A 16,185-nucleotide genomic window follows, 5' to 3' on the forward strand; every position below is an offset into this window, starting at 1 on the left:
ATTCTCCCGAATTATATGGAAGTGCCCTATTTCGGTAATGAGATATAAGAGATTTTTAAAAAAACACGTTTGATTTTCGTTAGTTGTTCATCTTTTAATTTTCTTTTCATGTTTACACTAACAGTAGAGAGCAAAATTTTCAGGGTCCAAATAATGATAGTGTCTGAAGACATCAAACATGATGCTGTCACAAAATATGCAGACTTTGATGCTAGAAGCATCAGGTGGTACTAAAACTAGAGATTGAGATTAATTTTTGGAGGATGTTTACCATGGTTGAAGCTTCTTTGTTTTAGTCACTATTTGGCACTTATTAGGGTAGGTTTTGTGATTATATGCCTTTTGTTCTGGTTCTGTCATTATCACAGGTTCTTTTGTTTGATCTTTTGGCCTAGTTTTTTTACATAAAATCATGCTGAGGTTAGAAGCTAAGCTGTTACTGTGTCCAGCTATCTACCCTAGCATGCATAATTCTATATCATACATGCTATTATCTTCACACTTTTCAACTCCATTTGCAGTAACATTCATACAGCTTTTACTTTCAAAAAATGATCTTCTTTCCATTCAGTTTATTTTCGTTTAAAAGATTTAGTTTTACATGTTTTGGAATGAAATAAACTTTCGATGATCAGAATATGTATGGTAATAATTTAGTTTTAGAAGCAAATCTAAATATTAAGAAGCGTATTTAATAGCTACGCTTACCAATATTGACATTTGCAGATGAAACTAAACCATAGATATTTTTTTTCATCAGAAGTTCATTTCTTCCAAAAAAAAAGTGCATAACTAAACATTTTAAATAAAAATAATAATGAAATAAAAAAGCATTTTTGTTATAAGTAAGAACTGATTGTGAAATAAAGCTAGGCCAAAAGGTTAAGAACAAGAGTCTGAGAAAAGGAGACATTACACAGATCCTACACCCTAGTCATGCTACATAATGAATAGAACAGAGAAGCTTGAACCATTTTCTTACCACATCTTCCAAAAGAGGCTTTATCTCACTCTCTAGTTTTGCCATCATATATCCCGACATGTGCTCCCAGATGGCTCCTCTTCATTATAAAGACTAATGCTGTGCTCTACTACCAGTGAGATTGAAAGAGGAGATGGTGTATGCAAAATTAAATTCACAAATAGGTGCTGATATAATAATGTTATATATTAAATGTAATAAAGTGGGCAGTTTTAAGACAGTAATATAGTAATGTAGTTTTTTTAATTTTATTTCTAGACTAATTGTTAAAAATGGAGAAAAAAATATAAATAAATAATTCAAATATAAAAGAACATCACAAATTGTGATTACAATTCAAACACTTTGAGAATACCATGAATAAAAAAAATGACAAATTCAATGATAATTATATTTACCAGTTTTTTTTATCCTTGTAAAAATTACATTGCAAACTTCTATCTTCATTCTCTTCATCTATTTTCTCATCCATTTATTCATTTATTTATATCCATCATTCCATCTTTAACTATAAGAACACAACAAATGTTGTTGAAAAGAAATTAATATATGAATTCCTGGTAAAAACATATTAAGGTAATATTTAGGATGGAAGATGATTTGAGAAAGAGTAAGGGGATGGATATGAGAAGATAGGAATGAATTGTACGTTGTTTGGATTAAAATTTGAAGGGATAATGAAAGAATTTGAAAACAAAAAAGTTTATGAATGTTTGTGTATGATGTTATAAATATGATAAATTAGAAAAAAAATATTTTAATGTATAAAATTAGATGATTATTATTTCACACTTAAATTGTGATATAAAATTAAATATAAATAGAAAAAATATGTTAAAATAAAATTGATATTGTTATTTAAAATTACAAAATTATTATTATTATAATTATAGTAATTATTATTATTATACACACACACACATATATATATATATACATATATATATATATATATATATATATATATATATATATATATATATATATATATATATATATTGAAGTTATAATTTAAAATTAAAAAAATAAAAAATAAATATTCTCTCTCGATTAACTAAAGTTATTGGAAGAAACCATAGTTCAACCAATTATACTTTATAACGTTAATTATACATATTTTCTAATTTTAAATGTAAAATTAAAATTTGTTCTTATTTTAAATTTTACAGTTTAAAAATTGGTTGACTAAAATATATCAAAATTTAAAAAAAAAAATATGAATTTCAATTCCAGATTTAAAAGTTAAAAATATATTTAATTATACTTTATATCAAATATAAATTAATCAATTGATATTATATTGCAAATAAAGTATGTAACCAGATATGTGCAAAGTGAAAATCCCATGTATTTTAACCAGAGATGACAAAATGGGTCAGGCATAACGGACCAATTCGTCAACTAGTGAAAAAAAAAAATTCGTGTTGGAACCGAGGCAAACAAACCACAGATCTGTTTCCCCATATTTTGTGGTTTTTTTCCTACTTTAAAGTAATATTCCTTTTATGGTTTTGCCCTAATTTAAAGCGTTTTTTTCTACTTTGTGTTGGGGAAATTCTAGATTGTGTTCATTTGCAATTTGTTGATTTTGTCCTGATTTCGCCATGTTTTTTTATTTGCGATTTTATAATAGAAATTGTTATTATTGTGTCTGTACGAGTTAATTGTAATATGACTTTAGATTTTGATTTGACAAGAATTTAATAAATCTGATGATTGGTAATTTATATTGATCAAAATTAGCATACTAGCTCACCAACCCCTCTATTATGGGTCCGATTCCAAGTTTTAAGAGTGATGCTCCCTCCAACACCATTCTTATGTTCCTTCCATCTCCTCTTTCCTTTTTTATTCCTTATTCCATCTTTTTATTCTTATTTTATCTTTTATAAAAATTTATTTTTAGGATTAAAATTTCATTGTTACTCTTTCATCGTGAGAATTCTTTCTCTTTTATTTTTTTTCAATGTTGTGGCGTGAGAATATGGTAAGTGAAAGATTGCTGGTGGTGAAAGGAATTGTTGTAGGGGTAACAAGGTTCATTGAAGGTAGTGGTGCACTCTATCAACACTTTAAAAAAAACTTACTGAGAGCACAAAGTGTGAATAAGTGGCATCAACGAATGCTCATATATCCTAAATTAATGTGGAAAACCCTTAAACGAATATGAACATTCGTCTACGAATGCTGATATCCGTTTAAGGTTGTTGTAGAAGTTACGAGAAGTCGCGTTGATGTTCCTGTGAAGAATGCGAACATCAACAGAATCCTTGGTTTCAATCAACTCCCTTTAACCCTGTTTCTCCTCCTCTTCCTCCTTTTCACAACATGATCTGCAACAACGGCAGAGGCACAACCAGGTCTAGGCTTAAACCACTGAAAGTAATTACCGTATACATACTCAGGATTGTAATCGAATTCCTCGTCGAAAGCCATAATGTGGTCGTGCCACTCCCACACGCGATACCCAGAAGCCTCTTCATCTTGAAACCCGACGCAGATGTGGTGGTCCCGAACAGACACCGCCTGGCCCGAATTGGGTTTCAAGGGGGATTGGTTGTTGCCGCTGAGGATGATTTTGATCACTTCCTTCTCCAACTTAGCCTCCTTCCTCGCCAGCTCCGACTTTCCTTTGAAGCTCACTTCGTCCGCGTCGTCCTCGTCCTCGTCAAGGTCGTTGAATAAGAAGTCCTCAAGAGACTGCATAACCAAAGGATTGTTGATCAAAGCCCGCAACTGCAGCCTATCCATCATGGTTTGTAAGAGCAGGTTGTCCAAGTTCAAGAAGAACCGAGACGGGGAGAGTTGGGATGGACTGCACGAATAAAAGAAAAGTAAGAGTTTGAGAAAAACAAACGGATCTGGAGTTTGGAGATGAGAATACGAGAGAAGGAGAGGTGGGACTGGTGTGACTGAAATAGAAATTTAGGATTTCTTAATTAATTAATTAAGGGAGCTGTGGTTGGAGCAACACCCAAGTTTTAAACTGTTTTCAATTTGACATGTCATATCAGTCTGACCCATATTTTGAGACACCAATATGAAATCGGGCTAAAACAGACCGAGTGGCCCATTTTGTCACCCATAAATGGAGCAATCCATGTTTAAGAGGAATTTTTAAGTCAATGTTCAAATCATTATAAAAACTATTTAAAAAAAAGGGTTAAATATGTTTTAAGTCCCTGTACGGACGATTTTGGTTTTAGTTCCTCTTTCAAACTAAGATACAATTTAGTCCTTCAACTTTCGAAAACTCTGTTTCTCACATTGAAACAAAAATGTGTCAAAGTGTAAACCATCCAAATGTTATGATGAAATGTGTTTAAAATAACAAATAAAGTTAAAAAAAAAAATTGGTAAAAAGAATTAAAACCAGAATTTTCTAGAGTTGAATAACTAAATTATACCTTAGTTTAAAAGAGGGACTAAAACCAAAATCGTCCCAAAGTATAGGGACTAAAAACATATTTAACCCTTAAAAAAATATTATGTGTTATAAAAATACACTAATTATGAGTTTAATATATGTTAGTAATTTTATTATGTTTAGCCAGAATGTTTAATTCAAATCACTAACGAAAGAATAACAGGACTACGATACTGGCAAACAAGACTAAGTTGATCAATGAAATAATGGTCTACAAAGGGAAAGAAACCATACTAGAAGGTTCCTAGTTCCAACCAGATGAAATCATAAAATGATTGACAAACAACAGGATTGAACAGATCTTAATCGGATATAAAACACCGCATATTACAAGCTTCATATTTATGGTGGATATGGTGCTCAAAATAGTACCCAAGAGATGAAAACAAACTATCGAAGAAACAAAATTTGAAAATTTGTAATTAAGCATATCTCTAACAATCTCCTTAAGTAGTCTTGTCAGCTTTAGCAGCAGTGGCGGCAGCTTGCCCCCTAAGACGACCAGTTCTCCTGGCAGCAATGAGACCAACCTTCTGGCCAGGAGGAGCATCACGCCTGACAGTACTAGCATGCCCAATGTGCTGGTGGTTACCTCCTCCGTGAGGATGCTCAACTGGGTTCATAGCCACACCACGCACCTTAGGCCAGCAGTTTCTCTTCACTCTAAACTTGTGGTAAGCATTACCAGCCTTGAGAAGAGGCTTCTCAGTTCTCCCTCCACCCGCAACTTGCCCAATCATTGCCCTACATGCACTCGGCACAATCTTCTTCGCTCCAGAAGGAAGCTTGATCCTGCCAAAAGAGTGCAAAGATGCATTCAAATACTTGCACAGTTTCCCATGGAGCAAACATCCACTTTACAAATTCAATCTCCTCTAAAATGATCAAAACGATACATATTCATAAACATACAGAATTGGTATTGAGAATATGACTTGCTCTACAATAAGAACATGACAGGCAGCTTTGTACACTTTAGAAGAAAAAAATAAGTTAAAGATAATTAATTTTCCCTCAGCTAATTTGGGCAAGTTCAACACTATTAACTTCTTTAAACACTTATTTTTAAGCCATCGATAAGCTAATTAAAAATACTGGAAAAGTTTATTTATTTTTCTTATTTTCTGTTAGTTATTAATTTTAACTCGACATTATTCTTGCAGAACTGAACTAAATGTCAAGCTTTCACTTCCCTGATTATGTAAAGGAATACAGATTATAATTCAGTTTTGTACTTTTTTAATAAATAAAAAAAATAGTATTGCATCACTAACCTTCGTTCACAGTAAAACAAAATAAAATACCGCAATTACGCAAAGCCATAGACCCCCATCACAAACAAGAATTTTGAATCCCAAAAACAAACAAAACAGTCAAAAAACAATAATCCTGAGACAGAATGTAAAGGTGCAAGTAGGAACCTTGAGGTGTCATTATCGGGGTTGTGGCTGATAACAATGGCGTAGTCGCCGGATGCTCTGGCGAAGACACCGCGATCACCTACATGGTGTTCAACGTTGCAGATTACGGCACCCTCGGGGATGGATCGGAGGGGTAAGACGTTGCCAACTACGAGGGTTGCCTTCTTGCCGCAGTAGAGGAACTGGCCGGTATATAGACCTTCGGCCGCAACGAATAGTTCTGTCTGCTTCTTGTAGCGGAAGGGATGGCGGAAAGTGACCTTCGCGAGAGGGGCACCTCGACCGGGGTCGTGGATGATATCGGTGACCACACCCTTCAGGTAGCCGTTGCGTTCGCCAAAGTCGAGGCTGCGGAACCTAGCCGGACCCTTGCGGTGGTGGGTGTGGGACTTGAAAACGGACCCCGCACCCTTACGCTGTGCGCGAATTACCCTTCCCATTCCGATTCACTAGTCTGTGTTTGAGTGCGCCGCGGGGACGGAAGAAGGATAGATCGGAAGCTAGGGTTTTGGCTTTGCAGCTAATATATAGCGGACGCACCGTTTTGTGTTTAACGTAGATTGCAACTTAGTAAATTTTGAGATCGGGCCCGGACCATTAGAGCCCAATAAGAACCTAAATGGGCTTTAGAAGATTAGTTTTAGGGGGTTACTCCCTGTACCTCCCCAATTCTAACCCCCACCCCCCATTCCATTTTTAAGATTTGTTTTATTAGTTTACTTTTTATATTAATTTTCAGATATTTTAATAATGGAATTTATATGTTTTGATGTATTATTTTTAAATATATTTTTAACGTATAAATGGGAGAGTGAGAGTTGCAGAGAGCGTTTGGAGGAGGAGCGTTTCAAAAGCTTTGGTGGGGGTGGNGGTGGGAATACGAAGGAGAGGAATTTGAGTCTGTGTGTTTTGACTGAGGCAGACTGTAAAAGAGTAGGTTAACTTTAGTAAATAGGTGTAAAACGGTAAAAATAAAAAAAAACATAAAGATTAATTTTGTATTTAAAAAAAAATCCAAAAAAATTGGGGGGTGAGGGTTGGAATTGGGGAGGTACAGGGAGTAACTACCTTTCGCTTTCCTATTTTATTCTCCTTTTCCTATAATTCTTTCTCACACCACCTTCCTCTCCTCATTTTATGTTGATTCCTATTTATTTGGGATTTTAGTTTAATATTTATTTCTCTGTTCCTTTTGCCATTATTAAACTTCTCATCGTAAATCTAAAATTCATATTCCTCTTCTTTATTCTTCAAAACTTAATTTTTCATATTTTTGTCTTTTTAATTTTTTTTTTTTACTTTGAAGCAAAAATAAAGTTCTATGAATAAAAAGATTTGTTGGAAAAAAAAATAAACAGTTTAAACAGTAATGAAGAGGAATGGTGGTGTAAAACGGGATTTTTAGAAAAAATGGTAGTAAAGAATATAAATATCAACTTAATTGCACTTAAAAGAATAATACTTTGAAACATATAAATTTTTTATATTGATTTAATTTTTATTTTCTTGAAAAATTATACAAATTTATTCTTTTATAATCATTTTAACTGCATGTAAACGTACGTCATCAAAGAACTTATAAAATAAAAAAGTTACTAGGTAATATTTTTAAGATTTGGGATGCTATGTTTACCCAAAATCAAAATCTATATATTGAAGAGAAATACAGACACACATGAACCTTACCATATATAGCCTATGTACAACATCGTTGGGGAGCTCCCAACGATAGAAGACAATGAAAGTAACAATGTTAGTGACTACTTGTCTCTGCTAACTATGAGAATTTATTGATTCTTCCATGCAGCAGAGGCAGAAGAATAGGAATTTGATTCAGAAAGCATATAACTTAAGAGTTTAACCAAAAGTTGCCTTCGGTGTCTGAAAGGCATGATGTGGCACCAGAGTTATGAGATGAAAACTCATCAGCCACAACGCTACATGCCTCAGCATGCTCAATTTCATTTGAGTTACAGGATCCGTAAGAATTAGACCAGCCATAAGATGGTTTGGCTAACTTTTCATTCACTTGAAGCCTTTTACTATGATGGGTCGTGGTTACACCTATCTGGGGGCACATGGCTTGCAACTGTCTACCAAGTATAGAAAGAGTCTCCTGGCATTCTGCCAGCCTTTTCTCTGCAGCTGCTAGCTCTTTATCCTGTTGTCATGAAGAGATTAGAAAACACAGAGTAGAAAAAGGACATAATTGCTTCTTTTACGTTAAACAAAAGAGGTTTATTTTACCAAGTGCAAACAAAGACTAACATATGACAGGAGCTGCCAAACAACAGTTTTACTAATGTACATACCTTCCCGGAGTTTGCTGTTGAATTCGATGCACACACCGAGCACGTGTCCCTTCAAGTGGCAAACACACCAAAATTTTAGAAAGGATCACATATCAAGTTGAAGAAACAGAGCTTGAATTATACAGTATAAAAACTATGTCATTGTTTCTGATTAAGGCTTAGAGCTAACCTTTGCATTTTCTCCTCAATTTCTTTGTATCTCACCAAAGCATCGTGATGACTTTGTTTTTCCTCTGTAAGATCATTCTTTAGCTCATCCATCTTTTCCTTTAAATTCTTATTTTCAGTTTCTAACTCCTCTACACGAGTTTGAAGCGACTTGTAAGACTCAGTCATACATTTCAGCTGAATTTCAGTTAAACTACATGATTTGTGGGACGACGCCAATTGTGCTTTCAGTTCTTCTAGAAGTTGCATGTTTTCCTGTAACATCAGCTTTTGTTCTTCAAGATCTTGCATATGCACATCATGTTCAGCTGCCTTATCGGGGTTATTACTTTCAGTTTGGTTCGTCGTGTCAAAACAATTTTGATTTGAAGATAAACAACCAGTCTCCTTTTTGTCTTCGGCTGTATCTCTAGTTTTACTAATGATGCCAAGAGGTACACCACCATTGTCTGATAAACATGCCATCTTCTCCACTTCCAAAAAGTCATCCATCAGTTCTGAGACAGTTTCACTCCTATGATTCTCAAATTTACCTACACTTCCAATTCTATTTATATCAGACTGGTCAAGAATTGATGTCGCACAGGACTCAACAGGACTTTCTGGATCCTCATGTCCATTATCAGAGATAGAAGTAATGCTCGGTGAGTAGCTGTAAATTCTTATAAAGGAGTTTTCATAATTGTTTGCCAAAATTGCTTTCTGGGTGCTTCTTTCTTGATGCCTCTCTGCTTCCAAGCGCTTAAGTCTGCCAACTGTTTTAGCATACAAGTTTTTAGAAGCCTGCAGTTCAGCATTACTTGAGGCCAATGCTTCTTTCAATGTCCTTGTTTCTTCTTCCAAAACCTGTAATTTTTTGGAAAGAAACTCAGATTCTTGCAGGTTATCACTTTTTGAAGTAGTTTTTCTTAGATGGGATGCACCGATGACATGATGTGAACTCTCAACTTCTAGCTTCATTTGTGCCAACGCAGCAGCCCCAGGTAACTTCTTTCTCAACAGACCACGAAGTCGTTGGCACTCATTCTCTAGCTTGGCAATGTTCTTGACATCCTCCGTGTGCTGCTTGTTTGCCACTTCAGCAGACCTCATAATCATATTCTTCTCTTCGTTTCGGATATCTAGCTCCTTAGAAATTACATGCACCTCATACTTCAAAGAAGATATTTCTTTCTCTTTTGACTGAACACTCTTCGTTAGAAGCTCAACCTCTCCCTCGGCTTCAGACTTTTCTTCTTTTAGTTTCACTATTTTGTTTGAACTTTCTTGAAGTGATCTTAGAAGGGCAGCATTTTCACTGGCTAACTCACGTAGTCCTTCATCCAAATTGTCTATTTGAGCTTCAAGTTCTAACTTGCTTTTCTCCCATTGATGAGATTTCATAAGAATCACTTCCTGCAATTTATGCTCACTTTCTTCCTTTACAATTCTTATCTGCTTCATGCACTCTTTTAGGGCGTCATCTAGGTGAGCTGCTTTCTCATCGACGGTAAGCTTAGAGAGAGATACCGATTCAAGTTGACATCTTAGGGAAACAACTTCTGCATCAGCTTTCTCCCAACCTAAAATGCATATAAAGCTTAATTGACCAACACCAAACAAGTGCAATATAGTCATTGAATGACTGATCCAGTCATTGCAAAATGTTGTAGCTGAGTAGTTTTCGGACAAATAGTTACGTGGAATTATGTACATTTGTGTATATGACAGTTACCTGATACTGCTTCCTCTGCAACTTTTGCATGCTGTTTAACTAGATTATCCTTGTTATTTAATTCCGTATGAACTGAAGATAGCTTTGCTTCCAAAGCTTTTAGTTGATCCTCCAAGTTTACAACTTGATCTTCCAATCCAGACATATGAGTATACGACTCCATGGATATCTGAACATAGTTCTTGTTTTTGCTGTTGTCTTGCTGAAAAAAGTCAGAAAAAAACAAGGCCAGTGAGAAATGTAGCAAGTGACTTCATGTAAAAACGTTTTCCCTCCTGAATTTCTAAAAAGAACAAAATACCTTATCTACACGTGCAACAGAAGACAAGGTTGGAACAACAGATTCATAAGAGACAGGTTTCTCATCCTCAATCTTTATGCTTTTATCAGATGATTTTTTCTTCCAGAGCCAACCCCGGCGATCCATCTCAAAATTCTACCCTGCTCACATCATTCGACTATCAGGTAGAAAGCATTTATAGTATTGTTATTATAATAAAATAAATTTGAACCAAAGAAACCACCCACAAATACACCTTACAAAAAAAAAATTGTCATTGTTGCAACATGTAATGTAATCAAATAAAACTACACCATGTAAAAAAACTGTGGTGTTTTCATCCACAGTATAGTATTGCACAGTAATCTTTTTTTTTTTCTCTTCAACATGGTTTATCTGAATGATTGTAGCTAAAGATGAAGGAACTTTAAATTCTGTTGATTTTAGATAAGCTTTCTGTCAGTAGTTTTAGTAAGTTATTCTAGCTATACAAGTTTGTTAGCGAGTCCTTGCCCTGTTGCTAAACACAGACTTTCTTGTATTTCAAACTCGATTCTCTATTCAAATGATATCATTCAGTTTATTTCCCTTTGCTTTTATAATATCAATCACAGCTGAACTGTTCTGTTTTGTGTATTCTTTATCAGCATTACCATTGCCTAAGAAGTTATTGTAATTTATATAGTCTGCTAAACAGCCAAACGTGAAATATTTGAATGGGAAAAGGATTAGACTACTATATTGGGACTGTGAATATACTCTCATTTAAATTTAGTTTAAAACAAAATGAACTGCCTCATGAACTTCAAAATCAAACAAAAAGAACTCGAAAATCAAACAGTAGTAAGAAAGTAAAATGTACTAACTAACTACTACTTCAGGTCCAAGAACATAACTTTAGCAACACATAAGTTGACACAGTGATACATAACACAACATGGAGCAAGACATAGATAGAGAAAAAAGAAAGAAACTTACCCGGAAAGAAGAAACAAGAATGAAATATCTTTAGTTAGTGTGATGGAAAATAAAAGAAGCTGAAGGGCAATGAGGATTGGATTTGAATGGGTGTGTTGGCTTCTGAAGAGCTGAAAGAGTGAGTTAAGAAGTGTTTGACTTGGAATGTGAAGAGAGGCAGAAAAAGAAGAGGAGCGGGGTTAAGGTAATGAACTAATGGCCAAATGTGCGCGTATGCGGTCACTGTTTAAACGCTCCTCGGCTCCACCTCGATAAAATAAAATAGTAATTTGAAAAATACTTGTATAAAATGAGAAGGTGACGAAAGAACGTCCTAGTCAACACAACACCTATTTGGGTTTTTACGATTTTCCTTTCAGCAGATAATAATACGTATTTGAACGATGGAAAGTTTTTTAGCTATTTCTGTTGTCGTTTTGTCTTTCTTTTTCTGTCTTTCTTGTTGTCGTTTATCTGGCTCAAAGAAAGCTTCGCATTGGGAGGCGCGAATTCCCACATCCACTTCAACGAATAGAGTTTTTTGTCCAATTGCACCTTTGCAGTGTCTGCGTAAATTTGAAATATACATCCTAATATCTGTTGGTCTATTGGATTGCTTGTTTTGTTTAGTCGAGGCAATAAATGCATGATGTGCGCTTCCTTTCGATGTGGTACATGCACTTTCTTATCCTGCATAAGCCAAGAATTACACTTTTTTTTAAAATATATATATAATTAGTTAACTACTTTTATTTTATTTAATAATGTTTCTTAAAACGTCTTGGTTTTAATTAATATTTGATCTTTAATTACATCAATTTAGTATGTATTTTTTCAAAAATTACTGAATTGATTTCTTTCTTTTTTATAAATGATAACATCTGTAATATTGATATAGAATATGCGCAAATGCCAACAAAAAAACGTTACAAAATTTCAAAAGCCAAAAGTATTATGTATATATCTAAGGTACAGCTCATTTCCATCATACTACATGTATGTAGAGCATCTTTCCTATAGGTTATAGATAAATTTTAATTTATTTTTTATGGATCTCATAATTTCACTTTTTTTTTCTGTGTTTATTTTCTTTTTGTTGAGATTTTGCCAAGTGTATCAAATCGTTTCAAGTAATAAAACTGGTAAGACTGGATATCGTTTCCCAAGAGACTCGTTGCACTAGACAATCATATAATTTCTAACTAACCTAGACTAAAGAATGCTTCTATAAATTGGGTTTTGGTGCAATTAAAGTAAATATGAAACATAAATAGTAAAAGTGATCTTTGACACTCAAACACTTGGAAATGGTAAGATGAGAAATGATATGGAATGGTATTGTTGGGGGTATGATTTCACCTACTTCACTCTTATGCATAGAAAATCACTTCCTCTTCATTAATATGTCAATATCAATCTACTAGCTTACTCAAACTCCAATCCCTTGGTAGAAAGAGCCTAGACTTCCTCATTAGACTTCAATCTCTTGGAAAACCTAATGATTATTTTCGCATTAAGAAATGAGATTTTAAGACAACCAAAGGTCCTAGTTCTATCCCTANATACTATTTCCTTTAGGTGTTTAACCCAAGTCAAGATTTACCCAACATTTCCCAATGTCAAGTAAACCCTAAAATCATGTCATGGGTAGCAACTTCACAACAAGCATTAAGAGAAGGAATTAAACACTAACAATCAATGAAAGAGATATATTTCATTCAAAACAAAATGTTTTACATAAGAGTTTAGTGGTTACATCAATCCCCCAACAATAATGAAACTAGCTCTCCATGAATAGAGAGCTCAAGCTTACAACAATGGTGGAAATGGAAGAAGAAAGAAGACCCAAGGATGAAGAAGGACTGTTCCCACAACTCCCAACTCACCTCCAAGAGCTCCAAAACGAGAGAAATGTGTTTGGGTAGCAAAAGATCCCAAGTTCTTCGTGCATCCAAGTGAAATAGGGCAAATCTGTCATGTCAGCAAAGTTGGCGCTCAAGCCCCCCAAAAGTGGGGCGCTCAGGCGCGCGACAGTCAACCTGAGGAACTGGTGCACTGGCACTCAAGCGCCCCTGAGCCAGGGGCGCTCGAGCCTGATTTCAGCAGATTTCTTGTTCTTCATTTTTGCTACTCTTTTTGCTTTTCTTGATTTCTAATGCCTTCATTTGATGCATAGACTTCTTCCAATCACATTAAGCACATAAAAGTAAGGATCAGTGAACAAAATATCTCTTTAAAGCTTGGGATGCAACCACCTAACAAACTAAAAGAAAACTAGGATTTACAAGATAAAAAGTTAAGAAAGAGTTGACATTTTCTCTTGATTCATCACTGAAATCATGGTAAAATATGTCATTATAACTCTTCAAAACAAATATTTAATGATATTTTATTTACATATCAATACAAAATTATTTAATTTTAATCTTGCTTTTATTATTAGTTATTATAAATTATTTTATATTTATTATTATGAAATATTTCTACACAAGAGTTACTTATTTGGTTAATTTCTTTAATACAAAAGAATTTATTTCTGTCGTCTCTATTTTATTACTACAATTTCTAAATTTAATTCACAAAACATTAAAGTGTATAAAATTTATTTTTCTTTTAAAAATATTGGATACCATCGAAATCTAAGTCTAAATGAAAGAATTTCAAACAGAATAGTCAACACTTAGAATATCATAACGGAAACATTGATTTTTCTTTATAACATGAATTTTGTTGTCGGTTGAACCAAATGATAATAATCAAATACAAAATTTATATTAAACAAATTACCAGCACCACGACGTCGTTTTTTATTCATTTTTATTTTAAATTATCATTAATTTAAGGGTTAAATATCTTTTTAGTCTCTATATTTTGGGACGATTTTGGTCAAACTATGGTATAATTTAGTCCTTCAACCTTAGAAAACTCTGGTTTTAGTCTTTTTTACCAATTTTTTTTTAACTTTATTTGTTGTTTCAAACACGTTTCATTATAGCATTTGGATTGTTTGCACTGTTTAACACATTTTTGTTTCAATGTTAACTAAGAAACGTGCTTGAAACAACAAATAAAGTTAAAAAAAAAATTGGTAAAAAAGACTAAAACCAGAGTTTTCTAGAGTTGAAGGACTAAATTGTACCATAGTTTGAAAATAGACTAAAACCAAAATCGCCCTAAAGTATAGGGACTACAAACATATTTAACCCTTAATTTAAAATACAATGAAAAATTATAATATTACCTTACATGAACAACAACAAAAAAAATACTCACATGCTAAATTTTTTCCTTTGTAGACACTTTCATATCAAAGCAAATCTAGCAGCAACTTAAATCAAAACAACTCCAAATAATTCACTATAAATCTTAGGAGAACAATAATACATATAAAAACTCAAAATAGCATTAAATAGACTAATGCAGTGTTCTCTTATTACTTTTATTTATAACTTAATTTCATCGTTGAAATACGAAATCATACTTATATCCTCCTTGTTTTTAATGGGTATAAAATTTCCATTCTATCTTTCCACGGTTATTCTTGTACTTATACTTTTTTTTTTCATCTTAAATATTTAATTAAGTTTTTATTGCAAAAATATCATATTATCAAATATTTAATATTAAAATAATATATTTAATATTAAATATTTAGAAAAAAAATGATAATTATATAAATATAAAATATTACATAATTACACAAAATAAAATTTCAAAACAAAATCTGTCTTAATTTTGAAAATGAAGTAAATTTGATAAAACTAAAAAATATTCAAATTTAAAAAATATACCATATGTTCACTTCTTTATTTGTATTATAATAAGTTTTTTTCATTAATAATAAAAATAATATTGTAGTATATGAAATATACAGGTCAGAGTTAATGGTTATTTATGGACAATTATCAGGTATTGGTGGTGATCTACAAGAAAACACTCTGACACTCAAGTCAGCTAGGTCACAGGTTTGTATTTATAGGCATTAGGCCAATAATTGGCATTAACTGCATGTAACTATCTTATCTTCTGTTTCCTTTTTCGTAATATTCACCATTAAGGCCATCAATTACTTTTCAACACTACTTTTCGCGGTCCTTCACCACTCCTCTCCTTCCCCATTTCTTCGGCTCCTAACTGTCTGGTCCTTCACTATCCTTTGATGTGGACTCGATTGATCGGTCACCCCCTCATACTAAGTCCTTCATTGCCCTTCGATATGGACTCGATCGATCGGCCACCCCCTCATACTACAGGTATACTATATAAATGAAAGCACAAAAAAAATAGATTAATAATTATTTGAATTTAGATATGGATTGTAACGCTCCGGCAACTTACAGGGACTGTTGACTGCCCCCACAGATCACCACGAGGCTTTCCAGTGTAAAGATTGAGATAGTCTCCTGTATGTCCTATAAACACCAGAATGTCCCCCCGTGCTCGTCGCATGGAACTCCGCTAGTAATTTCGGAATCCAACCCGACTTCTCTGACAAAACCAATCTTCCCTTATAATGTAGCCTACCATGCTCTAGTGTGAAAACATGATGTGATTCTGGGTCCTTTTTGAGATCTTCCATTATCTTCTTCAGCTCTGCATCCGCCTCTACCTCCGACACCAGCTCCTGGAAATCCTGCCAGGAAGGCCTGGAAATCATCGTTATCTCCTTTTTCTCCTCTCCCTCTTCCCTTCTCCGAGATAAAGCATCAGCAACTCCATTGGATCTTCCCGCCTTATATATAATGTCGAATTCATAACCCAACAACTTGGCCACCCAATTCTGTTGATTTTGGGTGGTGATCCTCTGTTCGAGAAGATATTTCAAGCTCCTCTGATCCGAGTGCACCGTAAACCTCTGCCCTATCAAATAGGGTCTCCAATGTTGAATTGCTAGTACCAGTGCCATCAGTTCTTTTTCATAAAT

General features: G+C 33.9%; 3 protein-coding genes across 3 annotated transcripts; all 3 read right to left on the minus strand.

Moving 5' to 3' along the window:
- Positions 1-3,123: 3,123 nt before the first annotated feature.
- LOC106776672 lies at positions 3,124-4,032 on the minus strand. Its single transcript, XM_022775838.1, has one exon. It carries the CDS (start codon positions 3,734-3,736, stop codon positions 3,263-3,265), a length of 474 nt encoding a protein of 157 aa, XP_022631559.1. The 5' UTR covers positions 3,737-4,032; the 3' UTR covers positions 3,124-3,262.
- A 548-nt stretch (positions 4,033-4,580) lies between these two features.
- Positions 4,581-6,348, minus strand: LOC106776404 (60S ribosomal protein L8-3). Its single transcript, XM_014663852.2, has 2 exons — positions 5,831-6,348; positions 4,581-5,201 (listed from the first exon to the last, which is right to left on the minus strand). The coding sequence occupies exons 1-2, from the start codon at positions 6,268-6,270 to the stop codon at positions 4,856-4,858; spliced, it is 786 nt and encodes a 261-aa protein (XP_014519338.1). The 5' UTR covers positions 6,271-6,348; the 3' UTR covers positions 4,581-4,855.
- Positions 6,349-7,463: 1,115 nt separating this feature from the next.
- Positions 7,464-11,461, minus strand: LOC106776424 (filament-like plant protein 5). Its single transcript, XM_014663877.2, has 6 exons — positions 11,283-11,461; positions 10,326-10,465; positions 10,025-10,226; positions 8,312-9,872; positions 8,143-8,191; positions 7,464-7,991 (listed from the first exon to the last, which is right to left on the minus strand). Exons 2-6 carry the CDS (start codon positions 10,449-10,451, stop codon positions 7,680-7,682), a joined length of 2,250 nt encoding a protein of 749 aa, XP_014519363.1. The 5' UTR covers positions 10,452-10,465; positions 11,283-11,461; the 3' UTR covers positions 7,464-7,679.
- Positions 11,462-16,185: the final 4,724 nt, after the last annotated feature.

Source organism: Vigna radiata, chromosome 11 (genome assembly GCF_000741045.1).
Source record: "Vigna radiata var. radiata cultivar VC1973A chromosome 11, Vradiata_ver6, whole genome shotgun sequence".
In the NCBI taxonomy this organism is placed as follows: Eukaryota; Viridiplantae; Streptophyta; class Magnoliopsida; order Fabales; family Fabaceae; genus Vigna; species Vigna radiata.

Excerpts from the sequence above, each read along its gene's own strand:
- LOC106776672 (XM_022775838.1), bottom strand. The coding sequence starts at position 3,736 with ATGATGGATAGGCTGCAGTTGCGGGCTTTGATCAACAATCCTTTGGTT.
- LOC106776404 (XM_014663852.2), bottom strand. The coding sequence starts at position 6,270 with ATGGGAAGGGTAATTCGCGCACAGCGTAAGGGTGCGGGGTCCGTTTTC. Across the intron at positions 5,202-5,830 it reads CCCGATAATGACACCTCAAG|GATCAAGCTTCCTTCTGGAG; the intron begins GTTCCTACTTGC and ends CTCTTTTGGCAG.
- LOC106776424 (XM_014663877.2), bottom strand. The coding sequence starts at position 10,451 with ATGGATCGCCGGGGTTGGCTCTGGAAGAAAAAATCATCTGATAAAAGC. Across the intron at positions 10,227-10,325 it reads CTGTTGCACGTGTAGATAAG|CAAGACAACAGCAAAAACAA; the intron begins GTATTTTGTTCT and ends GACTTTTTTCAG. Across the intron at positions 9,873-10,024 it reads TGCAGAGGAAGCAGTATCAG|GTTGGGAGAAAGCTGATGCA; the intron begins GTAACTGTCATA and ends TATGCATTTTAG.